The following is a 22,559-nucleotide window of genomic DNA, read 5'->3' as shown; positions in this document are numbered from 1 at the left end:
CAATTCACCCCCGGAGTTGCACAACTTGGCAAAAATTATAGACTTGGAAGAAGATTACATGGCAAATTTGCCTGAACTTACAGAGATGAAATTTCCTATTGATGGAGCCCCTGACTACGATGCAATCAAACAAAAGAATGCTCTGTTTAAGCAAAAGAAATACCCAAATGGGAAGATCAAAACTGGATCTTTTAATATTTTCTCCCGCTCCCAGAAGTCGGACTTTACCCCGATCAACGAAGACGAGGAGGTTGACATCGGCGTCCTTACATTGTTGGAGACAGGAGACAACGAGACAAAAGACATGGTAGAAGATGATATGATCGAACAAGAAGAGCAAGATGTTGAAAATATTATAAACGATTTCATCGCAGATTATGATGAAGAATCTGGATACGTTCCCCCTGCATTTCTCTTCGGATTAGAAATCTAAGACAGGGTACGCCCTTCAAGACAATTGTATTCGCCTTCGGGCCACAGCAGCATTTATTCTAAATATTACTACCACTAATTAGACTTTTTGTCGCTATACTTTATTGGATTTTAAACTGATTTTTCCCTTTTTTTATTGTAATAAACTTTACTTATTACACCCAACGCCTGCTTTTATTTGAACTAGTCCAAAACTAACATATCATATGCATCAATAGTTTTAGGTCATTATTTAACTAGCAAGGTTATTCATGCAAGCACAAACCACGACTAAGGCGCCAGTTATAGAATAATAGGTTTTTAGCGAAGTAAATTTAAAGTGTATTTAAAATTTAAACAAGCCAAAAAGCTATAAGTAACATTCGCCTATAACAAGAACATTATGATTGCTTTATATAAGACAAATTTCGTTAAGAAATAACGTTGTTATCAGCGGTTTTAGACAGAGAGTTAAGTATAATATTCACTGACCTAATATAAAAAGATATTGCAAGTCCGTAATTTAAAACCATTTTAAAAATATTTTACAACATAGGATTAGGATAAAAATATAAAAAGCACTTTAAAAAAATGTTCGTGTAACACTTAAAATTAACGTTTGGTGAGCAGGAAACATTAGTTTGTGTTCGTGACTTTTTGTCATTAGTATTTTCAAAACAAAGTAAGTGAGACTGGTATTTAAACTATATCAATCAAGGGTTAAGTAACCGAAGAAAAATGTCAAAGTAAATAAATTAAAAAACATAGCAATTGTATTTTAGAAGTCGCTTGCAGTTCTTAACACAGTGACCTATAATTAACCAAAAAAACATATGCTATCTACAAAAAATAAAAGTTATTTTTTGTTTTAATTTGCATTCAAGAAAAATAGTTATCCGTCTTTGTCACAAATCGTTTTATCTTAACAGCTGTAATTGTTATCAATAATCGCCTTTCCCGTAGAAACAATAATACGACTTTAACAAACAATAGATTTATCGCACTTTGACCATATCAGACTTGTAGCCTTGTCACACTGTCATATTGTTCGATTTTGGGACAAACTTGCAAGTATCCGCCACGCTATTTTTATTGTGGTATATAAAATCTGTGAGCATTCCGTTAGGTGGACCATTCAGCGTTTGAAATTGTTGAGATACTTATTGCCGTTAATTAATAAACGTGTTTTGCTAAATAAACTGTATCATTATAATTTCAAATCTACAAGGCCTTCTATAGACATTTAAAGTAGTGCCAGTCAAACCTGTTTCCACCGTTACGTCTTTAGACTTAACACTTGTTTAAAACGTGACAGTCTTAAGGAAATTAGGTCATATTACATATGTTGACGGAAACTGTCATAATTAACTAGCAAAAAAACATTTAAAAAAATACCAATGCTACTAGCTGAAAAAAGGAAGCCTAAACAGTTAAATTTATCTTAAATATTTAAGAGTTAACCTAGGTTTTTTTAGACCTATTTTTCAAGGTTTATAATAGTATAAGCAAAGTGTTATTTACATATAAAAACATGGACAAAATATCTTTAAATGGATTTGAGCTACTTGATTATAATCCACCAGAATGGACAAACTATTTAAACTTTCAACCAAGCAAAAGGTTAAAGGTAAAAAGCATATAAGATTTTTTAAATTACTTCTTCGACAATGGATTATTAATGTATATAAAGTGTTCAACCTTTTCCTGCAAAAAAATAAAGTATTAAACAAATAAAATCTGTTTTTTATTTGTAGTTATGTCAATTGCCTACACCTATCCACGAATTCCACGTTCCCGGATTGCCAAAAAACGTTGAAATGTTTATAAAAAGAGATGATATGACTGGGGGTATATTAGGCGGCAATAAGGTTAACACAATTTTTTTTTGTATATATCTTTATCCTCGATGTGGGAAAAGCAAATGCGCGACTTAAACATAGAGTAACATCAGTTACTCCGATCCAGTCTCGAGTTGCCTGTGGTAGTTTGGAATATTATAGCTTATAATTGACCGATAATTATGCTGCTGATGAAGTGTTGGCTCAGCAGGAGCTTATACCGTTTATAGCGCCTTACTCAAGGGCGCTACAGCATGAGATCAGTGGGGATTGAACCCACGACCTCATGTGTGGTGTAGCAAGTGTTCTTACCAATACACTACGCTACCAATTCATTAAACATAATAAACATAATTAGTCCGACACCACAACTTTAACATTCTGTCTTTTTTACAGCATCGCAAGATGGAGTTTTTACTGGCTGACGCTTTGCACAAAGGTTGTAACGCAGTGTTGACGGTCGGCTCAGCTAGTTCAAGCCACTGCATGGCCTCAGCAATGACGGCAAAAATGCTAGGATTAGATTGTTATATTATTAAGTACACTTTTACTATAGTAAGTTTAGCTTTGTTGTTGAAAAAGCCTGGATTACTGTTTTTGTAGTATTATATTCGGGACCGGTAGCGTTGTTTGTTGAGCAGAGTATGTGGGTTTACTACATAAGGTCCTGAGGTTCAATCCCCACTGCTATCATGCTGTAGCGCCTTTAAGTAAGACACTTTAAACGGTATGAACTATCTGCTAAGCCAACAATTAATCAGCAACTTATTAGGCAAATATAACTTATAATATTGCAAACTGCCATAAGCAATTCGAGACTGGGTCGGGGTAACTGATGTTACTGTATGTTTAGGATAAATAAAAAAATAATAATAATAAATACAAATTTATAAATTAATTTATACTTTACTTGGGTACATAGATATATTTTTATTTTTAATTTCTATATTGTTTAGAACGAAACGCCAGAAAATGAGAGAGAAGAAATATGTAAAAATCCCGGCGTCTTTCTGCCAATTTTAATGTGTAGCACACAAATTAAAAAAAATAAAAAACCGCTTGATTCGAACAGGCCTTTGAGTTTTTTGACAAATCAGGAAGCAGTTCAAAAATTAGAGTAGGTTATTTTTTTTGTTAAACTTTCTTCTGCACTTATTGAATTTTGCTCAAATTTAAGAAAAGAAACTGGAAAAAAGATTTACCTAATTCCGGCAGGGGGGTCCTTTAGCAAAGTTGCGTTATACGCCTACATTAACGCCTGGGAGGAGATGACGTCACAGGGCTTAAGTGAAAGATTTAGTGACGTCATTGTTGTCTGGGGAACGGGTGGAACAGCGTTGGGGCTTGCCATAGGAAATAACTTGACCGGATCAAAGTTAAAGTAAGTAAAACAAAAAAATCCCCCCTTTTACATTTTTTTGGCATTTTAGGGGGTTTAAACCCACACCCCTTTTACCCCAGATGTTATTTTTAACCAAGGCCCAACAAACCCCCGGCTCCTTTTAAAGGGAAAGTAATTTATGTTTTGTTACTTCAAGAGTTCACGGAATTGCAATTAACAAACCATCCGATATTTTATATAAAGAAGCACAACAAGAGTTGGATAAAATTGGGTTAGATGTAAGATCTAGAGATATTGTGGACATTGTCGATATTCACGATTTTCTAGGTTATAGAATCAATCGAACTGAAGACTATGGTATGTTAAACTAATACAAAATTTGCTAAACTTACAATTACCAGGCAGCGTGGTGTAGTAGTAAGAACACTTGCTACACCACTCATGAGATCGTGGGTTAAATTCCCACTGATCTCATGAAGTAGCGCCCTTGAGTAAGGTGCTATAAACGGTATGAACTCCTGCTGAGCCGGCACTTAGTCAGCAGCATAATTATCGGTCAATTATAAGCTATAATATTCCAAACTACCACAGGCAACTCGAGACTGGGTCGGAGTAACTAATGTTACTCTATGTTTAAGTCGCGCATTCGACTTTACCACATCGAGGATAAAGATATATACAAAAAAAAAATTAGTAACGATTTGCCCTTACCAAAAGTTTAAAATTTTAGCTCATCCCAATATAACGAGTTTCTTTTATTTATTTTTTTAGATTTTATTGCCGAAGTAGCTAAAGAAACTGGGGTTTTATGCGATCGTGTATATGTAGGAAAGGCCTTAAAAGAAGCAGTTTATCTACTTAATAACAACCCAGAAAAATTTCAAGGAAATAAGATTTTATTTGTTCATAGCGGTAAGTTTTTTTTATTGTATATATCTTTATCCTCGATGTGGGAAAGTTGGATGAGCGACTTGAACATAGATTAATATCAGTTACTCCGACCCAGTCTCGAGTTGCCTGTGGCAGTTCGGGATATTATAGATTATAGTTGCCCGATAATTAAGCTGCTGATTAAGTGCTGGCTCAGCAGGAGTTCATACCGTTTTTAGCGCCTTTTCATGAGCGCTACAGCATGAGATCAGTGGGGATTAAACCCACGACCTCATGTGTGGTGTAGGTGTATTTCAACTTTTGGTAACAATATTTATTTAATATGTTTGTTTATATACGGTTTTAAAATTTACTTATTACTCTAGCGCTTTTTTTAGGTGGTGTTTTAGGCCAATATGATGGAAAAATTACAGATACTTTAAAGAAATTGTACGATTTAAAAGTCAAAGATTATGAACTTGAATAAGATATATCTAGATTGGTACTCAAGTATAATAGCAAAGAATTGAACACCTTTCTTTATAAAAACGCTAATAATATCTAATTAAAATCATTAATTAATCAAGTAGTATGTTTTTCTTATGTTAAAAACTGTACAATATTATATAGCAGAAAGATTTTTATACAAAAAATGCACGGTATTAAAATTCTACCTCGAAAAAAAATAAAATTCTTAAAAAATAAAATTTACAACAAACTTTGGTTTAAAATAATATTTTTTTAAAACTACGTCAGCTGTTGGCGGGGTTTTATATAGTTAGGGTTACTCATATGACAAGACTCAATGTCTGAAAAATACGATTTTGTCAGTAATTCATCCTCAAATACGTCATCGGGGTATCCACTATCTCTATTAGTTGTTAAATAAAGCGAATTACTGACAGAATATGTTCGATTTTCATACGACTTAATTCGTGAAAATTTTACTGTATTTTGGTTATTGATTTCTAATGTGGTAGCGCTACTAGATGTATTTACTGGTAAGCTTGTTTTGGATTCAATTGGTAATTCAATAATTATTGATTTTTTAGTTTCTGGCGAAACACTGTCACTATCAGATAGTTGATTGTGTTCTCGCATTTGGCATTTTTTGTCGTTGCCAAATTTGCTGTGTTCAGAAAAAAATGTGTTTCCGTTGCAAGTTTGCCGTGATAACTTATAAATAATTTCTTGGTTTTGAGGATCGGTGAATATTGGTTGCGATTTTTCAGGCTCTACTTTTAAAACCTCTTCCTAAAAACCACAAACCGAATTTTAAAAAGATATAACTTAATAAAATCATTACCAACAACTTTTGAATTAAAATGAAATTTCGTACCAAAATGTTAGTAACTTCATCATTCAAAAGTGAAGAATAAAACTGGTTCCAATTTTTTCTAGCCTTCCAAACCACTATAAATACGATAATAAGTAAGCCAAGTACACCAACTACAATTGTGGCCGTTTTCCAGGCTGTCAGAGGCTGGCAGTGAGATGGTAACCTGTCAGTTTTCGAAAAAAGATGTAAAAGTTAGCACAAATACTACTATTTTAGCCGCATTTGGTGTTTTACACTTAAAAACTATCTACAATATGTAGAATATCTTAATTTCTACCTGAGTGTTACATTTTGCAGGTCGTCAAATCTAGGTTCAGAACCTTCGACTGTTCGCACCATATATTGTGTTAAAGAATAAAGATTTTCAGGGGGGCAGTGGCCAGGACCTATAGCACATGGCTGTCCTTCTATAAAAAAGCATATTCATTCCCAATTAGGTTTTCATTTTTAAAATATGTTAAAAATCATAACATGTTACGGTTTATGCACAAATGAACTAACCAATAGTGCGTTAATAAAGCGTTGAAAACAGGCTCTCGTAAAATGTCAAAGCATGCTAACAAAATTGCAAGAATATTACGTCATAATTAAAAAAGAAGCTCATTACGTGTACAATATTAGCTGACGTTAATTAATCAAATGTCAGTTTTCCTTGTTTGTGGTTTATGGTATAGTTTTGACATTTAACAAAAGCTTAAACAGTAATAAAAGAAGTAATATAGCTACACTTTTTACAATTGACTGCTCATCGTTTACTTTTTACATTTACCTAAAAAACACAACATAACAAATAGATTCTTACCGTCATATAGCCTGTTAAATTGATCTGTCACCAGTATAAGTGCAGGGTTGTTAGCTTTAAATATTGTAAATGCACAATGCTCAATAAATATTCCTCCACTGCCCTTACAAACTGCGTTTTCATTGGCAACATGACATTTGTAACCGTTCAAGTTTATTAAGCCAGCTGGTAGTGGAAAACGACAAACGTTTATCCAGAGGTCGTTCGGATCGTCGGTAAAGGGTTGGTTCAGTATAAACTGCGTAACACAGTTTATTAAAGTAAAGTTACCGGTCGAACAAATTGTTTCTAGCTGCTGCGGGTAGTTTTTACAGCCCGGAAAGACAGTGGTGGTTAAGGCTGTGGAATTGTTTTCGACAATGGTTTGAGCTGACGTCATAACAGTATAAACAATTAGACTAATACTGGCTCCTACATACTTTATCATTTTAATTTTATTGATACAAATATATATCTACAGAATCTAAATCATAAAACAATCAAATATTACTGAATTTTCTATTTAAATTGGGTCACAAAGTATATAAATAATTTATTAAAACACTTCTGTCTGAATAATTTCCATAAAAGTAAACTGATAACTTGAATTCAATATGTAAGAAAATTTATTTTGGTACGACTTTTTTAAGCCAATTCGTGACATAACTCAAAGTTTTTAAACCAAAAAAATGGCATAAATAATCACGAATTCCTGTTACGTACTTATAACTATATAGTAGCTCTGTACACATAGATAAGCTCTATTTTGGCCTTTTTTCGTGCAAATATCAAAGCAATGTAAATTTGCTTTTTTACCCAAAATTGGCGTTGAAACGAAAAATTTCCAGAAACCATATAGCACAATAACAAAATCACGACGTTTATAGTTGCACCAAACCATTTATAAATATACACATTTTTTAATAGCAAGTTTGAATCTGTTTATAAAAACTAACAGATAATAAAACTGTAAACGGTGTTAAAACTATGTAAAAATGTTAACTTCCTTATTACACTGAATTAATAATCAATCAAAAATGAATCTCAATCATCAGTTCGGTTGCACTCATAGCTTATTTTGCTATAAGTTTACATTACTTGTTCTGGTATACCTAGGCTGCAAGTTATAGTAATAGTTTAACAATAAGGTTATGTAATACAACTCTGCGGTTGGGTCTAGCAAAATGAACTACACAATGCGAAAGTGATATGACATGCGCGAACAATACTATTTATAATTTGATAGGGTTTAATTCTAAGAACTGAAGCCCATTCATGATTTATTTATTAATATAATACATGTAAATAGCTTTCTTCTGTAGTATTATTATATAGTTAAAAAGGAAAGTAAAGACAGTCCTTGTTTAAAGTCCAATTAATTTTTGTCATGGTTTTATAGGAATCACATTAAATAATTTTAGAAACACTAGAAATTTTACAAACATTTCTTCGAATTAAAAAAATTGTTAACGAAAAAATCCCCAAACGTTATATGGAAAACAACTACCCTATTTTTGTAAATATTTGTCAGCTTATATCCCATTGCTTGATATTAAATAATTTATCACACAGATATTGCATACATTTAAAATTAGCTAACTACAAAATGTGAAAATATGTGTTTTCTATAAAAATTCTAATAGTTTTTTTTTAATTTTTTAAATTAAACAACATATGTAAAAAAGTTATAGAAAATATGTCATGAATTTGCAAATTTATATTGTAAAAAATTTCATAGATATGTGAGTAATCCAATATATACCTATGTTTGTGGCACAATTAATGGTGGCACGTCTTACTCTTTTTACGTCGTGACGTGGCATCATTCACGTCGCGGGTACAATCCCCAGTATTGATATAATTGCCACATAGAAATATTTAAAAGAAATAAAATACTTTTTTAAAGTAAAAGGCAGCTTGTTTAGTTACTTTCAACTTATTGTAATATTATTTTACCTTAAAATATGAGATACCCTTGTTAGTTTAGCCCACTAATAAACTGTTGAAAAGACTTAAACAGTTAAAACAAAAACAGAAACCCAATGACTATGAGTTTTCTATAAATATTTTTTTGTTTGTCATTGTCAGTCAGCAAAATACATGCTGCCGTTTTTTTTTTTTTAGAAAGTAAATATATTTTTATAATTTAAAGTTTCTAAAATTATACAAAAAAAATAAAACAGCGTTTCTGACTTTTTGTGTGTGAACAAAAAAGTTTATGTCGTTTTTTCGAAATGCGTTAGACTTTGTTGGAGGGGGGAGCGGAGGTACGAATGGGGGTGAATTTGTGGGTTCTTGTGTTGAGCTGGGGAACCAAAGACTTTGTGTAAACAGGGTAATTGCAGAAGGTTGGTAACAATCATAATAAAAACATAAAATTCTAAGTATAAGTCGCTTAAAACTAAAATTTGTAAAGGGGTTATTTCAAGTTGACCGGCAGCGTGGTGTAGTGGTAAGAACACTTGCTACACCACACATGAGGTCGTGGGTTCAATCCCCACTGCTCTTATGCTGTAGCGCCCTTGAGTAAGGTGCTATAAACGGTACGAACTCCTGCTGAGCCAGCACTTAATCAGCAGCATAATTATCGGGCAATTATAATCTATAACATCCCAAACTGCCACAGGCAACTCGAGACTGGGTCGGAGTAACTAATGTTACTCTATGTTTAAGTCGCACATTTGACTTTCCCACATCGAGGATAAAGATATATACAAAAAAGGGTTATTATTTACTTAATTTAACTTATATTTTAGGTGGATTCGGATTGGTTTATGAAGCTGCTGATGAAAATGGACGATTGTTTGCATTGAAAGCAAGTTTGACTAATTATTTTATTATTAAATGAATCTTATAGTTAAACAAAAACTGTACAATTTTTGACTTCATCAAAAATAAAAATTGGAAAAAATTAGTATTTTTAATTTTAATTTTTTTTTTTTTTTGTATATATCTTTATCCTCGATGTGGGAAAGTCGAATGCGCGACTTAAACATAGAGTAACATTAGTTACTCCGACCCAGTCTCGAGTTGCCTGTGGCAGTTTGGGATATTATAGATTATAATTGCCCGATAATTATGCTGCTGATCAAGTGCTGGCTCAGCAGGAGTTCATACCGTTTATAGCGCCTTAATCAAGGGCGCTACAGCATGAAAGCAGTGGGGATTGAACCCACGACCTTATGAGTGGTGTAGCAAGTATTCTTACCACTACACCACGCTGCCGGTTAAATTTTTTAACAAAAATGGAAAATTTAAAAGAGATTTAAAGAAATGTATCTTGACGCAAAAGTTCAATTGTCCATTTTTAACAATAGAGATTACTATCCCACGAAGAGAGCAAAAGTAAAGAAATAGTTCGTGAAATTCAGTTTTTAAAGCGACTTTCCGGCCATCCAAACATTGTGCAATATATATCTGCTGCTTCAATATCAAAAAGCGAATCAGATCATGGCCAAGCAGAATATTTATTATGTACTGAATATTGTTCAGGTAATTACAAATTGCTTACATAATTGTTAAGTTAAGTGCATAAATTAATGTATTTAAATATATATGCATTAACCTATATACACTCACATATACATATAAGAAAAAAAATTTCTAGAGTATTTTTAAACCTTTAAATAGCAGTTTTTGGGCCTATAACATAGCAAGCAAAACTTACAAAATTTGTGAGCTAATCTTGAACTTAATTTAATATTTTTGTCCCTTAATTTAGGAGGTCAACTGATAGATGTAATGAACAGAAGAGGAGGTCCACTTCCGATCAATGATTTACTAAAAGCCTACTTTCAAACCTGTTTTGCTGTCCAGTATTTACACAAACAAAACCCACCTATCATTCACAGAGACTTAAAAGTAAATTAAATGGCACCACATAATATTAGTAGAGGCTTAAGCATGATAGTAATAGTTTCTAAATGTTATGGCCAGCATTTTTGGTTCACATTTTTAAATATGTTTTGTTATTTTTAGGTTGAGAATTTGTTGCTTACACCCCAAGGTATATTAAAGTTGTGTGATTTTGGAAGTGCAACAACAAACTCTTACTCTCCCGATCATACATGGACTGCTGCTAAACGATCACAGGTCAATTAATTTAAACAAACATATAACAACCTATAAACTTACATATCAATAAAAACAAATTTAAAGGGATGAAAAAAATTAATTTTTGCTTAAATATAAAATAAATTTTTTTGTCAAAAAGTTTAAAATTTTTTATTCTTTTTTATTTAGGTAGAAGATGAGATTTTAAGAAACACGACACCAATGTATCGAACCCCAGAAATTATTGATATGTATAGTAACTACCCTATCAATGAAATGCAAGACGTTTGGGTGAGTTATGCACGTAATAAATACAATTTTCACCGAATCAAATACATACCTATAAAATAACGCCATATATTTTGCTTAGGTATTTAATGTCTGCAGGTTTATTATTTCTTAAAATGGGCTTTTAATATTGTAAAACTATCATGGTAAACAATGTGTTATAGTGTAAACATGGCTTTATAGATGGGTAAATCATCTATTAATTACTTAGGCTAACAGATGCTGTATTTTAATATAATTTGTATTTGTATAAAGGCACTGGGTTGTATCTTGTATCTGCTGTGTTTTAACAAACATCCGTTCGATGATTCTGCCAGATTGGCGATCCTTAACGGAAATTATGTCATTCCGTCAAGTGACAAAACTTACACTATGTTTCACCCTCTTATAAGTAAGAATTGATAATAATTCAAGATAGAACTATACAAATTAATATGAACTCTCACCAGTTAAAATATGGGCTAATTATAGGTCATTTTGCAAAGATAGTATGACCGGCAGCGTGGTGTAGTGGTAAGAACACTTGCTACACCATCATGAGGTCGTGGGTTCAATCCCCACTGCTCTCATGCTGTAGCGCCCTTGGGTAAGGCGCTATAAATGGTACAAACTCCTGCTGAGCCAGCACTTAATCAGCAGCATAATTATCGGACAATTATAATCTATAATATCCCAAACTGCCACAGGCAACTCGAGACTGGGCCGAAGTAACTGATGTTACTCTATGTTTAAGTCGCGCATTCAACTTTCCCACTTCGAGGATAAAGATATATCCGAAAAAAATATATATATATTGTAAAGAATTTTTGCATAGTTTCGACAGTTTAATTTCAAAATTCAACACAAATATAAAAAATGATGTAGGTCTGATACTTATATATTGTACTGTAGATATATTATCCTAACCAACTATAACTTGGTATATTTTAGAATCAATATTACAAGTGAACCCAAATAACAGACCCCCAGCTGTTGTTATTTGTGAACAAATTTCCGAGTTTGCTTCTTCAAGAAATGTAAATCCAAAATCTGCTATTGAATTGGTATGTAAAATATTTTTTTTAATAGATTTAGTGATAATGGTATAAAAGTATGCAAAACTAATGATAACTAATAAAATCAAAATTCATTTTTTCATTTATATATACTAACCCTACAATCAGCATTTTATTTGTCGTAATATTGTCGCAAATTTTAATCTAAATTTGTCAGTGATAATTTACCGTAAGCACCACTAACGACAGTTTTATGTATTTTGTAGGCCTTTAAATTGGACATACATTTAACATGTATATATAAATATGTTTATTTATAAAAGCATCATTTTTTTGGAATCACTGGTACAATGATTCATAGCTTAAATAAATATGACTAGCCTATATGCTGTCCAACTTTATATTAATAATCAGCTTAATTAACTATAACAGGAAATATATTTAAGTATTGATTTGAATTTTAACAGAACAACAGCACAAGCAGAGAAAGTAATTTGAATAATTCTCCTGTATTGAGCAGAGAAATGGGCAGACCAACTCAACAGAATAATGAACAAAGGCCAAACATGAATGGAAATCATGCAGGTTTATTAATAACACTTATACAGTTTCAATACAATATAAAATCCTATGCATATATTAGCTTCGTAATATTTGAAATATAATTACATGAAAAAATCTTGTATATAGCATTTTTGTAGTCTACATTGTTCTAAAATGCATCTTTTTTAATATTTATTTATCCTTGATGTGGAAGGTCGACTTCACAGCCTAAGCATAGGGTAACAACAGTTACCTCAACCCAGTCTCGAGTTGCATTAGGTAGTTTGGGATGATATTGATTACAATTGCCCGATAATTGAGCTGCTGATTAGACACTGGCTCAGCAGGAGGTTGTAGCACCTTACTTAAAGGCACTACAGCACGGGAGCAGTGGGGATCGAATCCTAAACCTCATGTAGTAAAGCCAAGTCTTCTGAACACTACAACACTCTGCCAGTGACTTATGCAGTTTATGTTATTTTTAAATGCAACACTATGTTAGTAGGCTGTAGTCTTTCAATAACTACATAATAAACAAATCCTACATTAATACTACATACCTTTAATAATGCAATACTATTGTATTTAAACATTAACGTATTAACATGCCTAAATGGACCTATTCGAAAAGCTTATAGTTTGTTAAAATAGCTTAAAGTCGACTAAGTTTCAAATGTGTATTTTCGCAACGAAAATTTCCACACTCGTTCTTTTTTAAGGGCACTTCTGTAGAAGTACTTGATTGAAATTCGGTACAAAGAACAATATAAATCGAAGCGTGTAAAAGTTTAATCCAACTGGTATCAGTATTAGAAATTAAAAGTACATTAAAAACGTAAAAATACGAAATATAGTATATGTTATCTATAGGTTGTGCAGATAATTTTACGGTATTTCTGATTAGCTATAAATCTATAAACCCAGAAAAAAAACGTAGAATAGGTGACAAAGGCAGGTTCTATGTTAACATTAGTTATTGATTAGTTAAAATAATCGATTTTTCTTTCCACGAGAATTTGCAGTTTTTCGTAAATTGCAATTATCGATTTTCGAAGGCAATTTACCTACGCAAACAGAAACTATATGTTCATATGCATTTTAAATGCAACAAGAGTACAACTAGCTTTAAGTTTTTAGCCAGAAAAAGGGCACACGGTTCAAAGAAGATAGAAAATAAACAGTTTAGTAGACGGTGTTTGTTAATTATCAGTAAACGGTAGTCATTATCGTTATTATTATTCGTTCTTTGTCTCGCCAATTACCGTACGACAATTACGATGCCATATATTTTTAAGCTTACAGTGATTCGCAGTTAAGTTATTAGTATTTTGCAAAAAAAAACAACAACATGTACATGTAAAAGTAGCGTAAGTTTTTTAGGTATTAGGAAAGGTAGTGTATACGTAAGCAAGGGTATAGTCACGTGCCCATAACGCTTTGAATTATGAATTGAATTTTCGCATTAGTATAAATAAGATGAACGTTTAGTTCCTACTTAAGCTTTTCTATATAGCGTTTCAACATATAAATAGAGATACAGATTACTGTATAGACAAGGGGAAATATGCTAGCACAGAAAATCACCATTTTAAAGTGTTGGGTAGGAAAGGACAAGATACAAGTAATTTAAATGGGATGAAAAGAGTTTAGATATTTTTACAAGAAGAACAGAATATACAAGAAGAACCCATGTTTAGTTATAAGTGTAATTCACCAATTTTTTTTTGTGATTTATGGTGATTTATTTAGGTCATAAAAAATGATTTAAATATTTATTAACACATCTGGTGCTTATTAAACAGCTGTCATATATACATATTTATCTATACATTAAGTTAGTTAAAGAAAAACAAAATGTTTACCAGTTTAATGAAACGAACCACAAATTCAACGTACCACCAACCAGATGACGACATTTCTACCAGTTTATCCTCAAATAGTAATCATTTTAAACGACAAACTTATGATTTAAACGAAAATAAAGCGAATGGATTTCAAGACAATTTACTGAAAACTTTTAAATCTGTTCGCAAAAATTCTAACGAGCCAAAGTACAATAAATGCTCACAAGATGGAAGTGTTAAGAATGGAAAGTTGTTAGATTCAACAGATAGTGATACAGATTCTGATGAGGATTGTGTGTTAAACGACATATATGGTTAATTTATGGTTTATATATGGATAAATATTGGTCAATTTATGGTTTATATATGGTTGATTATTGGTTAATTTATGTTTTTATATAATTTATTGTTGGTTAACTTATGGTTTATATATGGTTGATTATTGGTCAATTTATGGTTTATATTTGGTTGATTATTGGTTAATTTATTGCCATTTACTATTGTCTAATTCATAAATACTTTTTATTATCTTAAGCAGTATATATACACTCATTAACTTAAAACTTTACTTTTTTGCAGATGGTTCTGCTGCAGATTCGTCAGGATTGTTTGGTTTAGTGAAAGGAGGGGCTGGAAAATTGTTCACAAATATAAGGGACACTGTTGCAAGCTATGCTAAGTCAGATATGGATCTTACCTACATTACATCAAGGCTAATAGGTTGTTCAAATTCACATTTTAGCTTATTGCATTTTAGCTTAATATTTGCATTTACTGAATAATAAATAAGAATTCAGCTTTTGGTTTGTAATCTGTATGTAAAGATTACCCTTATAAATGTGATTTCAAAAAAAAAATATTTTTTTTACTTTTTATTTGAAAAATGTTTTTTTTAGTGATGTCTTTTCCTGCTGATGGTATGGAGGCAGCATATAAGAACAATATTGACGAAGTAGCTGGACTATTAGATGCCAAACATAAGGATCATTATGCTGTTTATAATCTTTCTCAAAGACAATATGCTACTGCTAAGTAAGATTTTAATTTTAGACTGTTGCAAAAAAAACACGAATTTTGCAAAGTAAATTTTGCTTTTAATGGGTTTTTAAATATGCATGTAGCATTATGGGTCTTTAATTATTAATTAAAATGTTTATTTTTAGGTTTCACAGTAGAGTAGTAAACTTAGGTTGGCCTGTTAAGAGTGCTCCTTCGTTTAAAGCTCTGTTCACAGCGTGTAAAAGTATTTTGCAATGGTTAAAGAAAGATCCAATTAATGTGGCAGTAGTACATTGCTTAGTAAGTGAATTAAGCAAAAGAAAACTGTAAACGACTTCGTTAAAAAACATTTTTTTTTGTAAAAATTGCCAAAAATTAATTATTGTACAGATTCAGATGCTAAATATATGATTAAGATGCTTAATCTGTAGTTCAGTATGTGACTATTATTCAGTTTTGTAAACTAGTGTTTAAAATGTCATTTTTTAGGACGGCAAAGCTCAATCTTCAATTCTCGCTGCTTCAGTTTTAATTCTAAGTGGCTTATTCACCTCAGCAGAGTCTGCCCTGTTTATGTTCAGTATAAAGAGGTTTCCACCAGGAATAAGTCCATCGCATAGAAGGTATACATTTCATGCTTCATTTATAAAAGCTTTTCAGTTGAAATTTGGTGTGTTAATTAACTGCAATACTAATGAAAATCAATTTTTTTGTAACTGCCATAGACATTTACTGTTCTGTGAATTAGCATTTATGTAAAATAATCAATAAAAAAGGTACCCAATATTGGATAATACATTTTGAAGTAATTTTCTTAAAACTTTTAGATACATTGAGTACATTTGCAACATGGTAACTTCGTCACCAGAACAACCACTGGATGGGGTAATATACCCACACAATCATCAGATGACAATCAAGAAAATCACTTTATCCCCAGTTCCCCTGTTTAATCGAGTAAGAAACGGTTGCAGACCATTCTGTGAGGTTAATATCGGGGAACAAAGAATAATGACAACGTCATCAGATTACGACTCAATGAGGTAAAAATTTGGAATATTTTTTGACCTTAATTTGATATCAAAGTATTCTAAAAATGACCCCCCAACCTTTTTTCAATTTTTAGGGGGTTCACTTCTGACGAAGGCCAAGTTGAGATCCCCCTGGGGGCTAAAGTAGGTGGGGCTTTGGGTAGTGACGTCACAATCTTCCTTTATCACGCTCGACAGATTCTCGGGGGCAAGTTACAACTACAAGCCAAACAAACGGGAATCAAAATGTTCCAACTTCAGTTTAACACTGGTTTTGTGCCCCCAAATACCACCGAGATCTCATTTAAAACGTGAGTTTTAAATTGTTAAATAAAAGTTAAATAAAAAATAACGTAAGTCCCCAAAAAATAAATCCTGGACCCATTAAGGCAAAAGACTTAAATTCAGGGCTTCCAAAAAATTTTTTGCCAAAATTTTTTTCCATTTTTTGTCTGCCTGAATGACAAAAAATATCAACCAAATGTTTTCACATTTTAGATATGACCTTGACGCTTGCGATATTCAAGAGAAATACCCAGAAGGATTTACAGTAAAGTTACATGTCTGTCTACAATCTGACGACAATCAACAGAATAAAAATGATTTATGGAATGGTTTGAACAGGACAGGGTTGAATCCGAATATTTTGTTCACGAGTAACGAAGAACAGCAAGCAGTCTTACAGAAATTTGGTAATAACAAGTTTTTATGTGAACATATTCTAATTTTTGAAAAAAAAGAACAATTTTGAAAATTTAAAATTTTTAGGTCATAATGAAGAAAACATCGGGAAGCCTTCAATAAGTTACAAAACACCAAATTCAGAAAAACCAAAAAGACCAGACAGCAAACCAAAACAACAACCAGAACAAACCAATGTTGGTGGTTCGAGTTTTTTCCAAAGTTTAGAATGGAATGATAAAGAAGGGGGAGAACAAGAAAAAGCCCCTGTTAAAACACAAGGTAGTAAAGATTCATATTTTTTTATCAATTTTTTAATATTTTGTTCTGATTTCTAATTTTTTTGTCAGATTTTAAGGAGCTTCATCAAAACTTCCAAGCAGATTTTAGCGAAGCATTTGGAGAAGCTAAGGAACCCGAAGCAGAAAAACCAGCAGATGTTGACCTCCTCGGGCTCTCCTCCAGTCCCGACCAACCAGAAGTTGCCCCACCCAGTGTTGACCCCTCCTCGAACTTTGGCCTTTTATCGGGTAACTTTGAACCCCAGCCCTCGGCCGCAGGTGCTCAACCAGATGAGGCTGACTTGATTGGCGGATTTACTTCAAATGATAATAATCAAAAATCTTCAAATGTAAATCCAGTTCAAGATTCCTTTGATCCATTTGCTAATTTCAGTCAATCAACCAGTTCCGTTAAACCTTCTTCAAATCAACCTGATGTAATAAACGAATTTGCGTCTTTCGACCCTTTTTCTCAATCAAAATCTGAGACCCAAGTCGATTCGAAACAGAAGTCAAACATGAACGATTTTGACCCATTTGCCCCAGGGGGTGGGACCAAAATGGGTCAGGCTCCAAAACAAGCGGACTCGGAACCAGATTTAATGGGAGGATGGTCCACAAATATGCCAAAGCAGCAACCAGTAAAACCAGGGTATCAACCAATGCAGCATGCCAACAGACCAAAAGCACCAGAACCAGCAGCTTATGATCCATTTGCTGGTCTGGGTAGTTTTGGTAAGCAAGAAAAACCAGCACCACAAATCAACAAACCAACTCCAGTGAGGCCGCAAGGTATATCGCCAAACTCAAGTTATGGTAATATTGCTGGTCATGGTATGGCACAAAACAGACACCAGCAACCAACCATGAGCAAACCAAATTACAATCTGGGTGGTTTTTCTACGACATCATCCACAAACCAATCCTGGAAATCAAGTAAGTAGTGGTTTTTTTAAAATACACCATTTTACTTCAAAATCACCATTTAATTTTGTATAGATATCAAGCCACAAGTAAATGAAGGGGCATTTGATGATTTACTTAGTGGAAGTGGATTTAATGCAACTAAGAGAGACGAGACAAGAAAAAAGATGGCCGACTTAAAAAGGCAAGCTCAGACCTCCCAACTTGACCCACAAAAAGCAAAGGTAAAAATCAAAAACTTATAAAAAAACCACAAAAAAGTATCTGACATGAAAGTTCAAGCGTAGTTTTCAAAACACAATTATAACAAACTAATTCCACAAAGCTTTTACAAAACCGGCAGCGTGGTGTAGTGGTAAGAACACTTGCTACACCACACATGAGGTCGTGGGTTCAATCCCCACTGATCTCATGCTGTAGTGCCCTTGAGTAAGGCGCTATAAACGGTATGAACTCCTGCTGAGCCAGCACTTAATCAGCAGCATAATTACCGGGCAATTATAGTCTCTATAATATCCCAAACTGCCACAGGCAACTCGAGACTGGGTCTGAGTAACTTATGTTACTCTATGTTTAAGTCGCGCATTCGACTTTCCCACATCGAGGATGAAGATATACAAAAAAAACAATGCTGTTTAATACTGATAGTTTCACCTTGTTGTTGTTGTAGATTATAGACTGGATTGATGGTAAGGAAAGGAATATAAGGGCTCTACTTTCTACACTCCACACTGTGTTGTGGGAGGGTGAAAACAGATGGAAACCGGTTGGAATGCACCAACTTATCAACCCTGGAGATGTAAGTAATTATTCACCGTGTTTAATTTCAAAAAATTCTGGTAAAAAAGTCTTTAATTTGAATACCAAACAATTGAAGTCTTTGAAAATAAAATATTTTTATAATGGATCTTAGTGGACAATTTGTATATATATATGTCAGGGAACGAAATAATGGGTCGCTATTCGCTAAAAGCTAATCGTTTTTTAAAATTAGCGAATCGTTTTTTACAAATATTTCAGAAATAGCAAATCAACCAAAAAAGGTTCAGGCAGTGATAAAACTCTCGTGTATATTTTTACGATCTTTTTTAAACCGGTTTCACACTCATTTAATTACATCATTATAATCCTGCGTAAATGTAGGTTACTATAGGGCATTTATTAACAATAACTTTCCATGTTTTGGCAATGCGTAAATTTCGCTCCCGAGATCGTTCAGTTGTTGCGCAATTTCTTAAATGCATCCCACAGCCTTAAAAGAATTAAAAATGTCTCGTTTTTCGTGCGAAATATTCTTAACGATTGTTTAACAATACGTTACATTTTAAAAATGCCATGCAACGCGTCAAAGGTTATAAAAAAACGAAGATTATGACTTAAACCTAATAATTACTCTAAAAATGCGACCTCATTTTTAGCGAATCGTTTTTTAAACGTTAATTCGTACTCTGTATGTATGTCCAATTTAAAGCACAGCCAAATCGAAAAACTGTCGTTAGTGATGCAAGGATAAATTATCACCGGCAAATGTTAGTTTAGAGTTGCTACCATATTATTACAGCTAAATGCCCGACCAAGAGGCAAGCTACCGACTAGTACTCACTTATCATAACCAGACTGTCCTAAAATTCCTGGTCAAAAACTTAAAACGTATTCTTTTTTCAGGTGAAGAAAATGTACAGAAAAGCTTGTCTGGCTGTCCATCCTGACAAAGCAACAGGGAAACCTCATGAGGAATTTGCCAAGCTTATTTTCATGGAACTTTGCGATGCCTGGGCAGAATTTGAAGAAAAAGGCTCGCAACCGTTATTTTAAATCAACTTTTATAACATGCTTTGATACGTAATTAACCCTTAAATTAAATTTTTTTTAACCAAAGTAGATTACAGGGTAAAATACTCCCTTAAATTGGCAAGTCCAATTTAAATATAGAATATGCATGTAATTTTGGCTGATTTTAGAGTATTGTTCTCTTAATTAATAATAAATAAATTTTGCATAGGGTATATTGTTTTAGAATGGCAAATATCCACTAACTTACTTCTTCCTTCTTCTAGTGTAACATATTTGCCCATGCACTTAAGTAAAATGTTGTGCTCATTTCAAACAAAACTTTAAAAAATTCAATTTTGTGCTATATCATCCCATTTTTACATACAATAATATAGACATTACAGTCAACATATCAAACAATAGCAGTGCATTTTCTTGATTTTAACTTATTGTTTAGTTGAATTGATGTTGTTTGTATGATAGTTTACAAATGTTTTGTTCTTTTTGGTGGCTATATAGTGTTCATGTCACATTCCATCATGATTTAACTTAATTTGTTTTTAAATATTTATTGTCTTTGTATCATACAAGACCATATTAAATGATATATTATAATATAACATGATTATTTTTCTCATTAGCCTAGAATATTAAAATTAGACCAGATTTAATCAGAATAATTAACAAAAAACAATTAGAACTACAGCCTAGACATACAATAGCCCAAGAAGTCAGTCCCATTTTAGCTTTAAATAAATAAAGCCAAAGCTAAAATAGTTTCAGTTTAAATACGATAAGGGCAGGAAGATATGGTCTTCACGGTGGAATAGCTTTATAAAAGATAATGTGTGGTTGTATGTTTATAAAGCATACAACTTGCAAACATTGTCATAAGTTTTCGTGTCATAGTTTTTTTGAAAAACAAAAAAAAATATCAAAGAAAACTCCACCAACCAAAAATGCAACGTTTCTTAGTGAATATTTTCGTCGGTAAAAATTTAGTCTCTCGGTCTTCCTCTTCCTGGCTTCTTTGATTGTGGGTTGTTCTTTCTATCTCCTCCACCTCTTCCTCTTCCTCCAAAAGCACCTGAAACGAAAAATTTAGAATTAGCACAAAATTTCGATGACTAAACCAAAATGACAATATTTTTTCACTTTTTCCTCTTCCCCTTCCAGGTCCTCCTCTCCCTCTTCCCTTATTCGATTCCTCCTTAACCATGTCGATGACCTCATCTGGGATGCGGAGATATTTAATCGTACTTCCGCGGATGTAACATTCTGGCATCTTCCAGAAGTGATCACCATCCTAGAAAAAAATCAAATTTTATCATGTTTTTTTTACTTTTAAGGATTATTATTTTTAAATTCAATATTCAAAATGAAACTTACCCTTGATGTGCAAATAACTTCTCTAAGATTAATGTTCATCCAATTATCACAACTTACAAGATGTCCATTATAAGTTTCACCATTTTTTAATTCAACCAACTAAATAAAAGTTTTTGTTATCATAAGAAAGACCATTTTATAGCTTTAACACAGGATAACATTTGTCAATCATTACAATGGAGAAATTAACCATGATAAGTTAATACCTTTTATAGCAAATTACTTAAAAATGTTTTGCCATAAAATAATTTTTTTTTGTATATGTCCTTTTTCTCGATGTGGAAAGGTCGAATACGCAACCTAAACATAGAGTAACATCAGTTACCCCAACCCAATCTCAAGTTGCCTGTGGCAGTTTAGGATATTATGGATTATAACTGCCTGATAATTAAGCTGCTGGCTCAGCAGAAGTTCATGCCGTTAATATCACCTTACTAAAGGCGCTACAGCATGAGATCACTGGGGATCAAACCCAGGACTAGCGTTGGAAATGTTCAGACCATTACACCATGCTACTGGCTAAATAAAATAAGAATCTGTATTAGCATCTTTGTCCGCCGATTGAAACAAGTAGTACTAAAATGAATGTGGAAAAGGCAAAATACAAAAAAAGATTAGAGTAAGGTAATAAAAATTCCACAATTCCGCATTTTATAAACTTGACAACGCTATAAGAGTTCCTAAAATAAAAGTCAAACTCAGTCCTTAAAAGTAAAAAACCCTAAAAGTTATTTTTTGGCTATGCGATAATATTGAAACACAAACAAATTTACAGTAAATAATATACACAATTAAATATACGGAAGACTTACCATTGGATGATTAACAGCAGTCTTTAATAGTGATAACGGCAACTAAAATACAACAAAAAAGTTAAGAGATACGTATACTTCATAATTTTGTTTTAACAGTATTTAAAACACACACTTTAACACAAAGATAAGAGTTAGTTACTAATTACGTATTATTATTATTAGAAATAAACATTAAACTTACCATTTTTAATGTGTTTTAAAATTTCCAATATTTTATTCAAGTTATTTTGAAAACGTGCGCATTACGAATTATCGCTTTCACACCTACCACAAAAAAGTTCAAAATCGTCCAGCTGATTTTTTAAAAGTTTTACGCATCTTATTTATACAATAAAAATATCAAAAAAATTAGATAAAAAATT

The 22,559-nt window shown here is 32.5% G+C and overlaps 4 protein-coding genes across 4 annotated transcripts; 2 read left to right on the top strand and 2 right to left on the bottom strand.

Annotated features, from left to right (window-relative positions):
* The first annotated feature begins 1,915 nt into the window (after positions 1 to 1,915).
* LOC145745603 (uncharacterized) lies at positions 1,916 to 5,123 on the top strand. The gene is made up of 8 exons (XM_082563723.1): positions 1,916 to 2,038; positions 2,166 to 2,279; positions 2,646 to 2,804; positions 3,206 to 3,366; positions 3,427 to 3,630; positions 3,788 to 3,948; positions 4,363 to 4,503; positions 4,860 to 5,123. The coding sequence occupies exons 1-8, from the start codon at positions 1,943 to 1,945 to the stop codon at positions 4,946 to 4,948; spliced, it is 1,125 nt and encodes a 374-aa protein (XP_082419849.1). The 5' UTR covers positions 1,916 to 1,942; the 3' UTR covers positions 4,949 to 5,123.
* On the bottom strand, positions 4,398 to 7,055 carry LOC145745602 (uncharacterized). The gene is made up of 4 exons (XM_082563721.1): positions 6,603 to 7,055; positions 6,078 to 6,207; positions 5,801 to 5,963; positions 4,398 to 5,715 (listed from the first exon to the last, which is right to left on the bottom strand). Exons 1-4 carry the CDS (start codon positions 7,027 to 7,029, stop codon positions 5,209 to 5,211), a joined length of 1,227 nt encoding a protein of 408 aa, XP_082419847.1. The 5' UTR covers positions 7,030 to 7,055; the 3' UTR covers positions 4,398 to 5,208.
* Positions 7,056 to 8,799: 1,744 nt separating this feature from the next.
* LOC145746433 (cyclin-G-associated kinase-like) lies at positions 8,800 to 20,607 on the top strand. Its single transcript, XM_082564716.1, has 21 exons — positions 8,800 to 8,929; positions 9,338 to 9,396; positions 9,899 to 10,073; positions 10,303 to 10,442; positions 10,560 to 10,673; positions 10,824 to 10,925; positions 11,178 to 11,313; positions 11,853 to 11,965; positions 12,385 to 12,502; positions 14,884 to 15,024; positions 15,201 to 15,336; positions 15,468 to 15,603; positions 15,793 to 15,926; positions 16,131 to 16,346; positions 16,430 to 16,645; positions 16,833 to 17,026; positions 17,103 to 17,297; positions 17,366 to 18,232; positions 18,296 to 18,444; positions 18,891 to 19,019; positions 19,886 to 20,607. Exons 1-21 carry the CDS (start codon positions 8,800 to 8,802, stop codon positions 20,033 to 20,035), a joined length of 3,750 nt encoding a protein of 1,249 aa, XP_082420842.1. The 3' UTR covers positions 20,036 to 20,607.
* Positions 20,425 to 22,518, bottom strand: LOC145746434 (U6 snRNA-associated Sm-like protein LSm4). Its single transcript, XM_082564717.1, has 5 exons — positions 22,379 to 22,518; positions 22,195 to 22,236; positions 21,383 to 21,481; positions 21,149 to 21,299; positions 20,425 to 21,080 (listed from the first exon to the last, which is right to left on the bottom strand). Exons 1-5 carry the CDS (start codon positions 22,379 to 22,381, stop codon positions 20,992 to 20,994), a joined length of 384 nt encoding a protein of 127 aa, XP_082420843.1. The 5' UTR covers positions 22,382 to 22,518; the 3' UTR covers positions 20,425 to 20,991.
* Positions 22,519 to 22,559: the final 41 nt, after the last annotated feature.

This window comes from Corella eumyota, chromosome 3 (assembly GCF_963082875.1).
Source record: "Corella eumyota chromosome 3, kaCorEumy4.1, whole genome shotgun sequence".
NCBI classification, from domain to species: domain Eukaryota; kingdom Metazoa; phylum Chordata; class Ascidiacea; order Phlebobranchia; family Corellidae; genus Corella; species Corella eumyota.
The sequence above is the reverse complement of the archived record's forward strand: the minus strand, read 5'-3'. Positions and strand labels throughout refer to the sequence as shown.

Coding starts and splice junctions, on each gene's coding strand:
- LOC145745602 (XM_082563721.1), bottom strand. CDS start 7,029: ATGATAAAGTATGTAGGAGCCAGTATTAGTCTAATTGTTTATACTGTT. Junction 6,208..6,602: donor ATTTAACAGGCTATATGACG/GTAAGAATCTAT, acceptor GCTTTTTTATAG/AAGGACAGCCATGTGCTATA. Junction 5,716..5,800: donor ATGAAGTTACTAACATTTTG/GTACGAAATTTC, acceptor TGTGGTTTTTAG/GAAGAGGTTTTAAAAGTAGA.
- LOC145746433 (XM_082564716.1), top strand. CDS start 8,800: ATGTCGTTTTTTCGAAATGCGTTAGACTTTGTTGGAGGGGGGAGCGGA. Junction 15,927..16,130: donor ATAAGTCCATCGCATAGAAG/GTATACATTTCA, acceptor TAAAACTTTTAG/ATACATTGAGTACATTTGCA. Junction 18,233..18,295: donor AAACCAATCCTGGAAATCAA/GTAAGTAGTGGT, acceptor AATTTTGTATAG/ATATCAAGCCACAAGTAAAT.
- LOC145745603 (XM_082563723.1), top strand. CDS start 1,943: ATGGACAAAATATCTTTAAATGGATTTGAGCTACTTGATTATAATCCA. Junction 2,805..3,205: donor TTAAGTACACTTTTACTATA/GTAAGTTTAGCT, acceptor TATATTGTTTAG/AACGAAACGCCAGAAAATGA. Junction 3,367..3,426: donor GAAGCAGTTCAAAAATTAGA/GTAGGTTATTTT, acceptor CTCAAATTTAAG/AAAAGAAACTGGAAAAAAGA.
- LOC145746434 (XM_082564717.1), bottom strand. Junction 21,300..21,382: donor AAGTTATTTGCACATCAAGG/GTAAGTTTCATT, acceptor ATTTTTTTCTAG/GATGGTGATCACTTCTGGAA. Junction 21,081..21,148: donor TGGAAGGGGAAGAGGAAAAA/GTGAAAAAATAT, acceptor TTTTCGTTTCAG/GTGCTTTTGGAGGAAGAGGA.